Genomic DNA, 14,546 nt, shown 5'->3' on the forward strand with positions numbered 1-14,546 from the left:
TTGAGGCCCTGCCCCCTAGGACATGGTCCAGTGACTTTGAATTAATTAGCAATTTTCAATGTTAAGTTTTCTGCTTAAGTTATATTGATAGGAACTACTTACAATAAACAACGATATGTTCTATAAAGTTACATTACTGTCTACATATCAGTTTGTCAACCATTTTCAGGCCCTGCCCACTAGATCATGGTCCAGTGACAGAATTGATAAGCAATGTTGCTGTCCATCAGATTGTCTTTTTCTGAATTGTATGCCGATAGGCGAGATATATCTCTGTGTCAACAGTTTATTCCTAATACAGACAACAAATACATAACCTAACTTTTTTCTTAAAACATGCATAAAAAGATAAAGCAGCACATATAAAAATGCATAAATAGAGCATAACAGCACATTCGTATTAAATTACATGCAAATTCCAACTAAAATTAAAAAGTTAAAAAATATTTTGTACCAAGAGAGAAAAATTAGCAGGACTATAACTAATAATTATAATAATGTATGAAGCTTAGCTGTATGCAGAAAACCAGTTTCTTCTAACCCATGCCAAACTTTTAGATTTTAAGTTATGAAAATCTATTTTGTCCTGAAATGATCTGGAAGGTTGTCCAAAAAATATGTTATCCCACCATCTCCGTATTTTTAAGTCTCCCAAACAAACTTATTGGTTTTGCTCAGTTCTTCCTCTTCCTCTTCCGCCACTTTTAAATTTGAACTTGTCCGCACCCGTTCTCCAAAACCACTGGTCAGATTAACTTAGGGTTCCACAATATGTTAGACTAACATGTCTAGTGGTGCAATCAGGGTTTTGCTTGTGCAATGGGGGTTTTTAAAGGGGTGCTTTGAGGGGCAAAAAGGAAGGAGGGTTTTACTATAGAACCCTATGGGATTTTATTTTTTTTTATTTTCAAAAGATTATAACTTGAAATCAGTTAGTGATAGACACAATCTTTATAATTGAAAATGTTCTACATGATAAAACACATCAAATGAAATAAAAGGTTAGTCCCTAGGGGTCACCCCACCCCCAGCGATTTGAGAAAGTTCTAATATATTGTAAGTGGTCAAGATCCCCACCCCTAAACCATATATATTCTGGTTTGTCATGATAAAGCACATCAAATGAATAAAAGGGTTAGTCCCCAGGGGTCACCCCCACCCCCTGCCGTTTGAGAAAGTTCTAATATCTTGAAAGTGGTCAAGATCCCCACCCCTAAACCATATATATTCTGGTTTGTCATGCCAAGATGATTGTTTGTCATGTCAAGAAGATTTGGATAATATATAGGGTCAGTCCCAAGGGGTCACCCCCACCCTCTGCCATTTGTCATGCCAAGATGATTGATATTCTGGTTTGTCATGATAAAGCACATCAAATGAAATAAAGGGTTAGTCCCAAGGGGTCATCCCCACCACCTGTCATTTGAATATGTTCAAATATCTTGTAAATGGTCGGGATCCCCACCCCTAAACCATATATATTCCTGTTCGTCATTTCACGAAGATTTGAATGATATATAGGGTCAGTTTTAGTTAAAGATAATAATGAAAATTTGTTTCTTAATTTATTCACAAATTTTGTTGGTCATTAAGTATATTGTGCTGAGTAACTGAGATAAAAGAATTAATAAACATAAACAGAACACATTTGCATACATTGGTAAAGAAAATACTAAGAAAAAATAAGACAGGGTACCAACGCCTGGTAAATCTTTAATATGATAGAATCCACTTGATTGCAATTGAAAATAACAAATGACAGTGAAGCCACTTGAAAGGGTATGGAATTGCAAGTAAAGTGTTGTTCAATTGAATTTGGGTGAAACACAAACTGTAATCACTCTGACAATAACTTATTGAATATTTTAGTACTATAATGCAAGATGACAAACACATATTTTTTTTTTTTTTAGCAAATAACAGACTTTGACAATAATATTAACAAACATTTTAATTTCTACGACATGCACATATTATTGAACATTTTTGTTTTAGTTTTCTTCCATACCTTCTTTCTCTTTCTAATAATACTCACCATGGTAACATTGTGACTTAATTTATCACTTCCCAAATTTTGTACTTTCAGCCCGATTTTCTGTATTGTTTTTATTCTGATGATGGTGCCCTGGGCACCGAAACATGTTGATTTCTTAAATTTACTGCAGCAATCCATAAAGTGTTGTTGTTATAACTGCTTTTACATTTAAAAAATAGGAATAAAATGTCAAAACGTTGCGTGCAAGATTCTTTTTATACGACCGCAAAAAAATTTTTGTGGTCGTATATTGGTATGACGTTGGCGTCGTCGTCGTCCGGCGTCGTCGTCGTCGTCGTCGTCGTCGTCCGGCGTCGTCCGAAGATACATTGGTTTTCGCACTCTAACTTTAGTTTAAGTGAATGGATCTTTATGAAATTTTACCACAAGGTTCAATACCACAAAAGGAAGGTTGGGATTGATTTTGGAGGTTATGGTAATAACAGTAAAGGAATTAGGGGCCAAAAATAAGCATTTTTGTAACTTCCAGACATAACTTGTGTGTTAGTGTATGGATCTCTCTGACATTGTACCACAAGGTTCCATATCACTAAAGGAATGCTGGGATTGATTTTGGGGGTAATTGCCTCCAAATTTTAGGAATTAGGGGCCAAAAAAGGGGCAAAAAACAAGCATTTTTCTAGTTTCATGACAATAACTTGTGTGTAAGTGTATGGATCTTTCTGAAATTGTACTACAAGGTTCCATATCACAAAGGGAAAGCTGGGTTTGAGTTTGGGGGTAATTGCCCTAAAGGTTTAGGAATTTGGGGCCAAAAAGGGGCCAAAAAACACATTTTTTTCTAGTTTCCAGACAATAACTTGTGTTCAAGTGTATGGATCTCTCTGAAATTGTACTGCAAGGTACCATACCACAAAGGGAAGGCTGGGATTGAGTTTGGGGGTGATGAATCATAATGGGGGTTCAAAAAATTTTGGGGGGGGATTTATTTTTTTTTCCTTTTTTTTATTTTTTTCCTTTTTTGTTTCTTTTAAAATTTTCCATTTTAAGTTGGTTATTTCTGATTTATATTTAAAATCAAATAATAATGATATGGTAGGAGATACACACCAAACAGGATGTGTAAATTATTATATAATAAGTATTGTGCAATAGCAAGAAATTTTCAATTGCACAGTATTGCACAATAGCAAGAAATCTTCAATTGCACAGTATTGCGCAATAGCAAGAAATCTTCAATTGCACAGTATTGCACAATAGCAAGAAATATCCAATAGCACAATATTGCGCAATAGCAAGAAATTGTCAATTGTACAGTATTGCGCAATAGCAAGAAATATTTAATAGCACAGGATTGTGCAAAAGAAGATACTTCCTATAAATTGCTTATTTCTTGACCAATTTCAATGGGGTTTTATTCTTGATTTCATGGGGTTCTTTAATATGCTGAATCTAACCGTGTATTTAGTTTTTGGATTTTGGGCCCCGTTTTTAAATTGGTCCACATTGAGGTCCAAAGGGTCCAAAATTAAACTTTGTTTGATTTCATCAAAAATTGAATTATTGGGGTTCTTTGATATGCCGAATCTAACTGTGTATTTAGATTCTTAAATTTTGGTTCCGTTTTCAAATTGGTCTACATTAAGGTCCAAAGGGTCCAAAATTAAACTTAGTTTGATTTTAACAAAAATTGAATTCTTAGGGTTCTTTGATATGCTGAATCTAAACATGTATTTAGATTTTTGATTATGGGCCCAGTTTTCAAGTTGGTCCAAATCGGGGTCCAAAATTAAACTTTGTTTGATTTCAACAAAAATTGAATATATGGGGTTCTTTGATATTCTGAATCTAACCATGTATTTAGATTTTTGATTTTTGGGCCCCGTTATCAACTTTGTCCACATTGAGGTCAAAAGGGTCCAAAATTAAACTTTGTTTGATTTCATCAAAAATTGAATTATTGGGGTTCTTTGATATGCCGAATCTAACCGTGTATTTAGATTCTTAATTTTTGGTTCCGTTTTCAAATTGGTCTGCATTAAGGTCCAAAGGGTCCAAAATTAAACTTAGTTTGATTTTAACAAAAATTGAATTCTTAGGGTTCTTTGATATGCTGAATCTAAACATGTATTTAGATTTTTGATTATGGGCCCAGTTTTCAAGTTGGTCCAAATCGGGGTCCAAAATTAAACTTTGTTTGATTTCAACAAAAATTGAATATATGGGGTTCTTTGATATGCTGAATCTAACCATGTATTTAGATTTTTGATTTTTGGGCCCCGTTATCAACTTTGTCCACATTGAGGTCAAAAGGGTCCAAAATTAAACTTTGTTTGATTTCATCAAAAATTGAATTCTTGGGGTTCTTTGATATGCTGAATCTAATAATGTATTTAGATTTTGGATATTGGACCATAATAGGTGAATGTCCAATTTAAAATTTTTAAGTTCTTAGACCACATTCAATCTGTGTTAGAAACCTATGCTGTGTCAAATATTTAATCACAATCCAAATCCAAAGCTGTATCAAGCTTGAATGTTGTGTCCATACTTCCCCCAACTGTTCAGGGTTCGACCTCTGCGGTCGTATCAAGCTGCGCCCTGCGGAGCATTTTATTTGATAATAGAATAATCACAAGTGCTTTGGAAGGATGAGAAGTTTCCATATTGCATAAAGTAATGATAAACTCTGGTGCTTTCTATGAGTTATTATTGTCTCGCAGGTGACAAAAGTCGCAGTATGCAAGACATAGGTATTAATATATGGCGGCGGCGGCGGCATAAACTATTTGTATAAAGCTTTATATTTTAGAAGGAAGAAGACCTGGATGCTTCATACCTTGTATGCAGATACCTTATGTTACAAAGTTTCCGTCTTTTTGTGATGTGAATTTCTCACTTATTATGAGTAATAGGATAACCATATTTGGTATATGGGTTCCTTGCAACGTCTACATATCCGTCAGACAGGGTTCACCTGACCTGACCTCATTTCATGGATCAGTGATGAAGGTTAAAGTTACGTGATTAGGTCCGTTTCTCAGATACAATAAGCAGTAGGTCAATTATATGTGGTGTGTGGAATGATAGTAAGGGGTACATGTCAGTCTGGCAGGTTTCATCTGACCTTGGCCTCATTTTCATGGTTCATTTGTCAATGTTAAGTTTTTGTGTTTTGGTCTGTTTTTCAAGTAACAGGTCAACTATAATTGGTGTATGGAATGATTGTAAGGTGTACATGTCGGTCTAGCCGGTATCATCTGAACCTTGACCTCATTTTCATGGTTCATTGGTCAATGTTAGGTGTTTGTGTTTTGGTCGGTTTTCCAGATACTAATAGCAATAGGTCAGCTATGTTTGGTGTATGGATCAATTGTAAGGTGAACATGTCTGTCTGGCAGATATTATCTGACCTTGACCTCATTTTCATGGTTCATTGGTCAGTGATAAGTTTTCATAATTTTGTTAGTTTATCAGATACTATAAGCAACAGGTCAAATATTTTTATGCTCCGCCAATGATAGTAGAGGGGCATTATGTTTTTCGGTCTGTGCGTCCCTTCTTTCGTCCGTCTGTCTGTCCAACTTCAGGTTAAAGTTTTTGGTCAAGGTAGTTTTTGATGAAGTTGAAGTCTAATCAACTTGAAACTTAGTACACATGTTCCCTATGATATGATCTTTCTAATTTTAATTTTAAGTTTATGTGATACTTGTAGTAAAACATTCAACATAAATTCAATGATAAGTAAAACAGGCGAGACATTTCAGCATGTGCACTCTTCTTATCTTTATCTATAAAAGTTTTAAGTACATACTCACTACCTAAGTAAAGTATGATCATCCAACAAAAAAGAACCTAAACCTTGTAAATTTCAAAAGTAAATTTGAACCCCTGAAACCCCTGCAGTGAATGTTTTTTGTAATATTAAAAATGTCTTTTGATCACACAGTCTAAATAAGGCTTGGATAATCAAACCATTACTTGTCATTTAAAATGTTTATAAACGGAATATATTGCGCTGGGTATTGCTCTGTGTAAAATATTGTGTGAAATATGTGTAAAATATATTATGGTTTTAGGGACCATCATTTTATGAATTAAATGTTCCAATAATTGAATCCTATAAAGATCCCCAGCTATAAGGTATAGATTAATAACAGTTTAAAGGCAAACACATAAAAGTTTATATGAAGACAATATTTGAGTATTAATTTTGAAGAGTTGCTTGTCTTACAGGTCATCACCAGAAAGTACTTCATCAGACAAGGCTGACAACAGACAGAATGGTACAACAGCAACTGGCCTCTTTCATCTGATTGCACCCTTACTGAAATGTGAAATATCAGATATGAGGGATACAATAGTAAATGGCTTAGGATACACAAATCCTGCTGTGTTCAAGTGAGTTATCCCTGCTATTAGCTCAATTTGGCCAAATGGCCAGTGTGAGCTTTTACCTTCATATTCCATCTGTCATCTCCCTAGTTATTTAAAAAAAATGTCTTGTCTGAACCACAAAAAAAGTAAAATTGAACTATTCAATATGGCATCAACTGTCAAATATAGTTTTTGGAAAGATTTACTTGTTTCAATTCTTTCAAGTTCAGATAAATGATAAATCTGCCAAGTGAAATTACTGACATCAAAGACTTGTCAGATCTTTTTGTTTGACATTTTTGCTTCACATTTTCTCATGTTGTTTGAATTAAAAACAGTTCTCTTGCATCAGAAAAACTACTTACATAAAATAAGGAGATGTGGTATGATTGTCAATGAGGCAACTATCCACCAGAGACCAAATGACATAGATATTAGCAACAATAGGTTGCCATAGGGCCTTCAACAATGAACAAAACCCATACGGCAATGCAAGCTATAAAAGGTTCTAATATGCAAAATGTAAAAAAATTCAAACGTGAACCAATAATTTTATGATAAACTGTTAAATTTCTATCTCCAAATTAAAAAATTGGGTTTCTGTGAACAAATTTAGTAGTCTTTTGGTTTTGTGTCACTTGGTTGTTATCTTCTTAACCTGTGCCAAACTTTCAGCAAATTATTTACATATATGGTGATTACATGTAATTATATTTCTTATAAACAATTAAAGTTAGTATGCCCAAGCCTAGAAAAATATAAATGTAACAAAGAAACAGAAAGTACAGTCAAACTTTTTATATATATATATAAATAATCACTACCTACAAACGGCACATATTATAGATAACAAATAACTATCTACAAAGAGCACTGAGTTTTTTTAGCTCACCTGGCCTTTAACCCTTTCACCGTTAGCTGCCCAGACAGAAGCTACTCTGAGACGATGGCTTCCCTGGCTACTGTTACTCAAGTGGGAGATCTTCATAATAAATGTCAATCAAAACTTGTCTGTAGTTATTTGTGTCATTATTTCATTCACTAACACCATGTTCACAGTTTTGTTCATGTTTTGATAATTTTTTCTTCATAAAATATTCAAATTTTAAAATTTTCAGCATTATCTAGGTGAAATTCTCAAAATTCTGCTCTTTGACCCAAAATCGTAATTTTTTAACCCAAAACAGCAAAATTAAAAAAAATTTAATGAGGCTGTACAAATTCCTTACACTGAACGATGTCCATTCCAAGTGTTTTGTACATAAAACTACATTTTAGGTCAAAAAAGTATACTAGTTTGGCTTCAATTCTTCCATATTCTTTCAAAAAAAATGTTCCCTCATTTCAAATTCTTGTAAATGCCGTAAATTTCCTCTGATTTTGACATGGTTTTGAACAAACGGAAGCGCCATGTTTACACTTTCATCCGGGTATTCAACAAAGAAAGATAACTCGTGTTTGCACTGTTTTGAGCGGGAAATATAAAAGAGGTATTCTGATCCCGGTAAAACGGGACTCATCGTCAGCTGTCTGAAGTGTGAATCACGGAAAACCGGAACTCATCGGCAAAAGGGTTAAGGCCACTTGAGCTTTTGCCATCACTTGGCGTCTGTCGTCAATCCATCATCCGTCTGTCTTCAAAATCTTTTAAAAATCCAAGGATTTGATCCATCAACAAACATGGCCGCTGTTGCTAAAAATAGAACACAGGTGTAAACTGCTGTTTTTGGCTAATATCTCAAAAACTAAAGCAGTTAGAGAAATCTGACATCGGTTATGAATGATCAGCAAGTCATGGTCTATCACCTGTAAAATTTACAGAAAAATTGTACAAACCATTTTCGAGTTATTGCCCATGAAATGTAAATTTTTGACTCGCCTTGATGAAGTCAAAAAGTGAGACATAGGATTGCTATTTCTAGCCTTGGCGGCGGCAGCAGCATCAACAATGTATTAGTTTGTGATTAGGTCAGTTTATGGGGAACCATTAGTGGTAGGTCTATGGTATCTGGTATGCAGTTGTATAAGCATTGGCACATTTCATTTCCATGGAGATTATTTGGCCCAGCCCCCTCAACAGACCAACCCAAACATCGTCGGACCGCAGGTCATGACCTGTAAAAAACTTGAAGGTCCGCCACCATCCTGTGAACTACAGGACCTCCTGTCCTGTTCATTTTTGCAGCATGCAGTATTAAAATTGGGAAAAATGTGTTACTATATCAAACACAAAATATTGTTTTCCTCCTGAGATCAATGAAAAACAATTGTCCTTATGTTAATTAGGATTGCGGAAATACCCTAGTCATATTTATAGATATATATGGGCAACACAAATAGTAACCCAATCAAAATGAAATAATATAAAAAGCAGCCAATGAAATCAGCTTCCATTGACACACGGCGAGATTTTCTTGTCAACTATTTTATGCATTCCCTGAAAATCAGCATTTCTAATGTGACTTCTTTTTATGCCCCCGCCGTAGCGGAGGGGGCATTAAGTTTAACCCTTGTCCGTCTGTACGTACGTACGTCCCAAAATTGGTTTCCGTTCTCTAACTTAAGTTTGCCTCAACCAAATGTTATGAAACTTATACACAATGCTTATTACCACAAAACACAGATCAAGTTTGAATTTTGGTGGCGTCACTTTTACTGTTCTAGAGTTATGCCCCTTTACAATAGAAAATTGCTGAATTTATCGTTTCCGTTCTCTAACTTTAGTTTGCCTCAACCAAATATTATGAAACTTATACACAATGCTTATTACCACAAAACACAGATCAAGTTTGAATTTTGGTGGCGTCACTTTTACTGTTCTAGAGTTATGCCCCTTTACAAATGGAAAATTGCTGAATTTATCGTTTCCGTTCTCTAACTTTAGTTTGCCTCAACCAAATGTTATGAAACTTATACACAATGCTTATTACCATAAAACACAGATCAAGTTTGAATTTTTGTGGCGTCACTTTTACTGTTCTAGAGTTATGCCCCTTTACAAATGGAAAATTGCTGAATTTATCGTTTCCGTTCTCTAACTTTAGTTTGCCTCAACCAAATGTTATGAAACTTATACACAATGCTTATTACCACAAAACACAGATCAAGTTTGAATTTTTGTGGCGTCACTTTTACTGTTCTAGAGTTATGCCCCTTTACAAATGGAAAATTGCTGAATTTATCGTTTCCGTTCTCTAACTTTAGTTTGCCTCAACCAAATGTTATGAAACTTATACACAATGCTTATTACCACTAAACACAGATCAAGCTTGAATTTTGGTGGCGTCACTTTTACTGTTCTAGAGTTATGCCCCTTTACAAATGGAAAATTGCTGAATTTATCGTTTCCGTTCTCTAACTTTAGTTTGCCTCAACCAAATGTTATGAAACTTATACACAATGCTCATTACCACAAAACACAGATCAAGTTTGAATTTTGGTGGCGTCACTTTTACTGTTCTAGAGTTATGCCCCTTTACAAATGGAAAATTGCTGAATTTATCGTTTCCGTTCTCTAACTTTAGTTTGCCTCAACCAAATGTTATGAAACTTATACACAATGCTTATTACCACAAAACACAGATCAAGTTTGAATTTTTGTGGCGTCACTTTTACCGTTCTAGAGTTATGCCCCTTTACAAATGGAAAATTGCTGAATTTATCGTTTCTGTTCTCTAACTTTAGTTTGCCTCAACCAAATGTTATGAAACTTATACACAATGCTTATTACCACAAAACACAGATCAAGTTTGAATTTTGGTGGCTTCACTTCAACCATTCTAGAGTTATGCCCCTTTAGAAATGGAAAAATTGCAAAATTTTCATTTTCTTCTAAATATCAAGTAATTTTATTAAAATTGGAGTTATCTTCCTTTGTCCATGATTATTGTTGAATCAACTACAATCATTGCTTTATACAATGCAATGTTTAATTTTGACTTCCACTGATAAAACACAGATCAAGTTGAATTTGGGTAGTGTCACTTGAATCATAATTGAGTTATGCCCCTTTATAAATCGAAAGATTGCAAAATTTTTAGTTTCCATTCTGTAACTTAAGTTTGCCCCAACCAAACATTATGAAACCTATACACAATATTCATTACCACAAAACTAATATCAAGTACAAATTTTTTTGTTTCCGTTTTCTAACTTTAGTTTGCCTCAACCAAATGTTATGAAACTTATACACAATGCTTATTACTACATAATACAGATTAAGTACGAAATTTGATGGCAACACTTTCACCATTCTTGAGTTATGTCCCTTTATAAACATAAAATTGCTGAATTTTATGTTCCATTCTCTAACTTTAGTTTGTCTCAACCAAATGTTATAAAACTTATACACAACCGTTCTAGAGTTATGCGTGTTTACAAAAAGAAAAATTGCTGAATTTTTAGTTTCTGTTCTCTACTTTAGTTAGTCTCATCCAAGTGTTATGAGACTTACACACAATGCTTATAACCACAAAACTGAGATCAAGTTCAAATTTGGGTAGTGCACTTTTACCGTTCTTCAGTTATGTCCCTTTATAACTATATGATATGCAAGCAGGGGCATCATCTGTGTCCACATGTAGACACTATCCACATTTATTTTTTTTAAATATATTATTAGACGATTTTAAGGCTCACTGGCTTGTCCCCTACTGCCTAAACCCTTTCAGTTTGAATATTTTGAAGATTTTGTATCTCGATTGTCATGTCTGTTGCGTCACTTTCCAGCATTTCTTTTTCCCCGGTTCAATACGCATGCGCTGGAAACATTTGTTGTAAACAATAACATGACTTTCCTCCGTTTTTATGATGGGGCCGTGCTATGAAGCTCTGGATGAATCCATGAACTCAAATAAAGTACGATTATGCCAAAAGAGGAATGAATTTAAATAAAGTCTTAAAAAATTTTTATTCAATGTGATTAAACATGCAAAAGTGTAGTACGAGATAGTAGTTTTGGTTACTTCATTTATCAGTTTTTATCATAGTCAAAGCACTCAGAATGCAGGATTTTGCATCTACTTTTTCAAAATTTTTCTAGGAGGGGGATGACCCCAGACACCCGTTAGCAGGTTCGCTGCGTTTCGCGCTGCTCACCAGTGATAATAAGTAGGTCCTGTAACAGCAATGAAGGTCCTGTAAAAAATATTTGTTACTGGACCTCCTGACCTGTTAAAACAATTTAAGTTTGGCTGGGTCTGCCCTCAGTCATAGTCATTGACTTTGAAACTTTTGCTTAGTTAACATGTATTTAATAGTTTGTGATTAGGTCATTTTATAGGGAACCACTAGTGGTAGGTCAATGATATTTGGTATGCAGTTGTAGTAGCATTGGCATATTTCATTCCCATGGAGATTATTTGGCCCAACCCCCTCAGTCATGGTCTATTGACTGAAACTTTTGCTTAGTTAACATGTATTATTTTGTGATTAAGTCAGTGTATAGGGAACCACTAGTGGTAGGTCAATGATATTTGGTATGCAGTTTTATTAGCATTGGCATATTTCATTTTCCTGGAGATTATTTGGCCCCACCCCCTCAGTGATGGTCAATTGACTTTGAAACTTTTGCTTAGTTTACATGTTACAGTTTGTGATTAGGTCAGTTTATGGGGAACCACTAGTTGTAGATCAATGATATTTGGTATGCAAGTTTGCTTACAGTTGTATTAGCATTGGCACATCTCATTTCCATGGAGATTGTTTGGCCCTGTTCCTTCAATCATGGTTCATTCACCTATTTTGCATGACTTGCATGTTAAAGTATTGCTATTTTAATTATAACATTTGCATTTTACTATCAAAATAGACATATCTTTGTGTAAACAGTTTAGTAGTAAATTTCAAAGTTTATGGCTAACATCTCAAAAACTAAAGTAGTTACATAAAATCTGACATCGGGTAGAAGTGACCAGCAAATTAATATCTATCTCCTGTGAATGTTCATGTTAAAGTTATTGCCCCTGAAATGTCAGTTTTTGTTTTGCCTCTACAAAGTTGACAAATGTGTGCTGATTCTGGCATTGGCGGCGTCAGCAACGTCAACAATGTATTAGTACATTTGTATGTGATTAGGTCAGTTTATGGGGAAAAACTAGTGGTCCATGATATTTGGTATGCAGTTGTATTAGTATTAACACATCACATTTCCATGGGGATTATTTGGCCCCATCCCCTCAGTCATGCTCGATTGAGTTTGAAATTTTTGCATAGTTAACATGTATTAGTTTGTGATTGGGTCAGTTTATGGGGAACTACTAGTGGTATGTCAATGGTATTTGGTATGCAGTTGTATTAGCCTTGTCATTTCTCATTTCCATGAAGAATATTTGGCTGTCAGTCATGGTCTTTTGACTTTGAAACTTTATTTCAAAAACACGTTTATATGTTATTATGTTTATCGGAAGTCAACACTATACTAGAATTGCACAACATAACCAGAAATAAACATCGTCATCAATATGCATTTCTTGGCATTATTCTTCATTGAATTCTTAAGTTTGTGGTTTGCTGTGACCCAGGAAACTCACGAAAAATTGGTATACCAGGAATAAAAATAATCCACAGTATATTAGTTTGTGGTCAATTTAAGGGGAATCATTAGTGGTAGGTTAATGATATTTGGTATGCAGATGTATTAATATTGGCACATCTCATTTCAGTGGAGATTATTTAGATCCTCCCGCTCAGTTATGGTCTAGTGATTTTAAATATTTTGCATAGTTTACAATTTAAAGTTTGTGATTAGATCAGTTTAAGATAAACCACTAATACTAAGTTAATGACAGTTGTATGCAGTTGTAAAGGCATTTGCAATTCTCATTTTCATGGAGATAACATGGCCCCGCCTATAACATCATGGTTCATTGACTTTAAAACTTTTGCATATTTTTCAAATTTAGGTTAGTTAAAAGGGAACCACTTATTGCAAGTCGAAGGTATTTGGTATGCTATTTTCTAAGCATTGACATTTCTCATTTCTATGGAGACAATTTGGTCCAGCACCTTCAGTCATAGTTCATTGCATAGTTTACATGTTTAAATATAACCATTTTAATTTCAACATTTGCATTTTACTATCATAATTACAAAAAGTGAAACATATCTATGTGTCAACAGTTTGTTTTTAATTTGGCATTTTTTGGTTATCATCCTGAAAACTATAACAGATAGAGAGAAATTTTAATTAGAAAGAATGACCAGAACAGAAAGATATACAAACAAGTCAAAAATGTCAACTGACCCCTAATAGGAGAAAAAGAAGCTCTGTGTTAAAAGGGACCTGCCCATAAAGAGCACATGTTTCTGTTCCAATAGGGGCCCTATATATACAGGTTTGAATGTTTGTAAAAAAATAGTAATATTCATAAGTTAGGCCAGGGTTTTTTAATTGACGTTGTAAGAAAATAACACTTGACCATCCGTGTCACAAACGAAGTGTCAAGTAATCGCAAAGCGTTTTGTGTTTGTACCGGCCGACAAAGCAGCCAACAATGTGGTGGTGGTATGACGTAAATACTACACGGAAGTCCTTAAGAATGAAATTATACATTCAACTACATTCAAGGCCGTACGCTCCACAGAGAGTCATATAGTAAATAATTATGTCACAACCACAGCTCAGCTTAAGGCGTCTTCTGAACATTTGAAGGTCCCCACTATGTATTGGTTACCTAAACTACACAAAAAACCCTTAAAATATCGTTTCATCTCGGCCTCTATTAAGTGTTCTACTAGTATGTTCTACTAGTAGAATTTCAGTGCTTTTAACGAGTTCCTTAACTACTATCAAAGAACTGATCATTAACATTTGTAATAAAACATATGAAAATAGTGGAATTAACCATTTTTGCAGTGTAAAAAATTCTTTGGATGTTTAAGATCAATTACGTGCTTTTGATGGTCCTTTTGATTCGGTTGACAGTTTTGACTTTTCCACTCTTTACACTACACTTCCACACAGTCTTATCAAATTAAAGTTTTCCTATTTGATTAAATGGTCGTTCGATAAATCTAATTGCAAATTTATTTGCTGCAACTCATATAAAGCCTTTTTCTCAAACGAGAAAGGTAAATATGCTACATATACTTCCTGGAGGTGTGATGAGATGATTACAGCCATAAGTTTTCTCCTTGACAATATTTATGTACTTTTCAGCAATAAATTTTATCG

General features: G+C 34.4%; 1 protein-coding gene across 2 annotated transcripts in view; it reads left to right on the top strand.

The window, feature by feature from the left end:
• Nucleotides 1–14,546, top strand: part of LOC127716465 (protein furry homolog) — a 631,222-nt gene that overhangs the window by 187,937 nt on the left and 428,739 nt on the right. For both annotated transcript variants that reach the window (XM_052222678.1, XM_052222679.1), the window contains exon 24: nucleotides 6,233–6,397. In XM_052222678.1, the coding sequence (XP_052078638.1) occupies nucleotides 6,233–6,397 (165 nt within the window). The remainder of the gene's footprint in view (nucleotides 1–6,232; nucleotides 6,398–14,546) is intronic.

Source organism: Mytilus californianus, unplaced genomic scaffold (assembly GCF_021869535.1).
Source record: "Mytilus californianus isolate M0D057914Y unplaced genomic scaffold, xbMytCali1.0.p SCAF_9, whole genome shotgun sequence".
Classification (NCBI taxonomy): domain Eukaryota; kingdom Metazoa; phylum Mollusca; class Bivalvia; order Mytilida; family Mytilidae; genus Mytilus; species Mytilus californianus.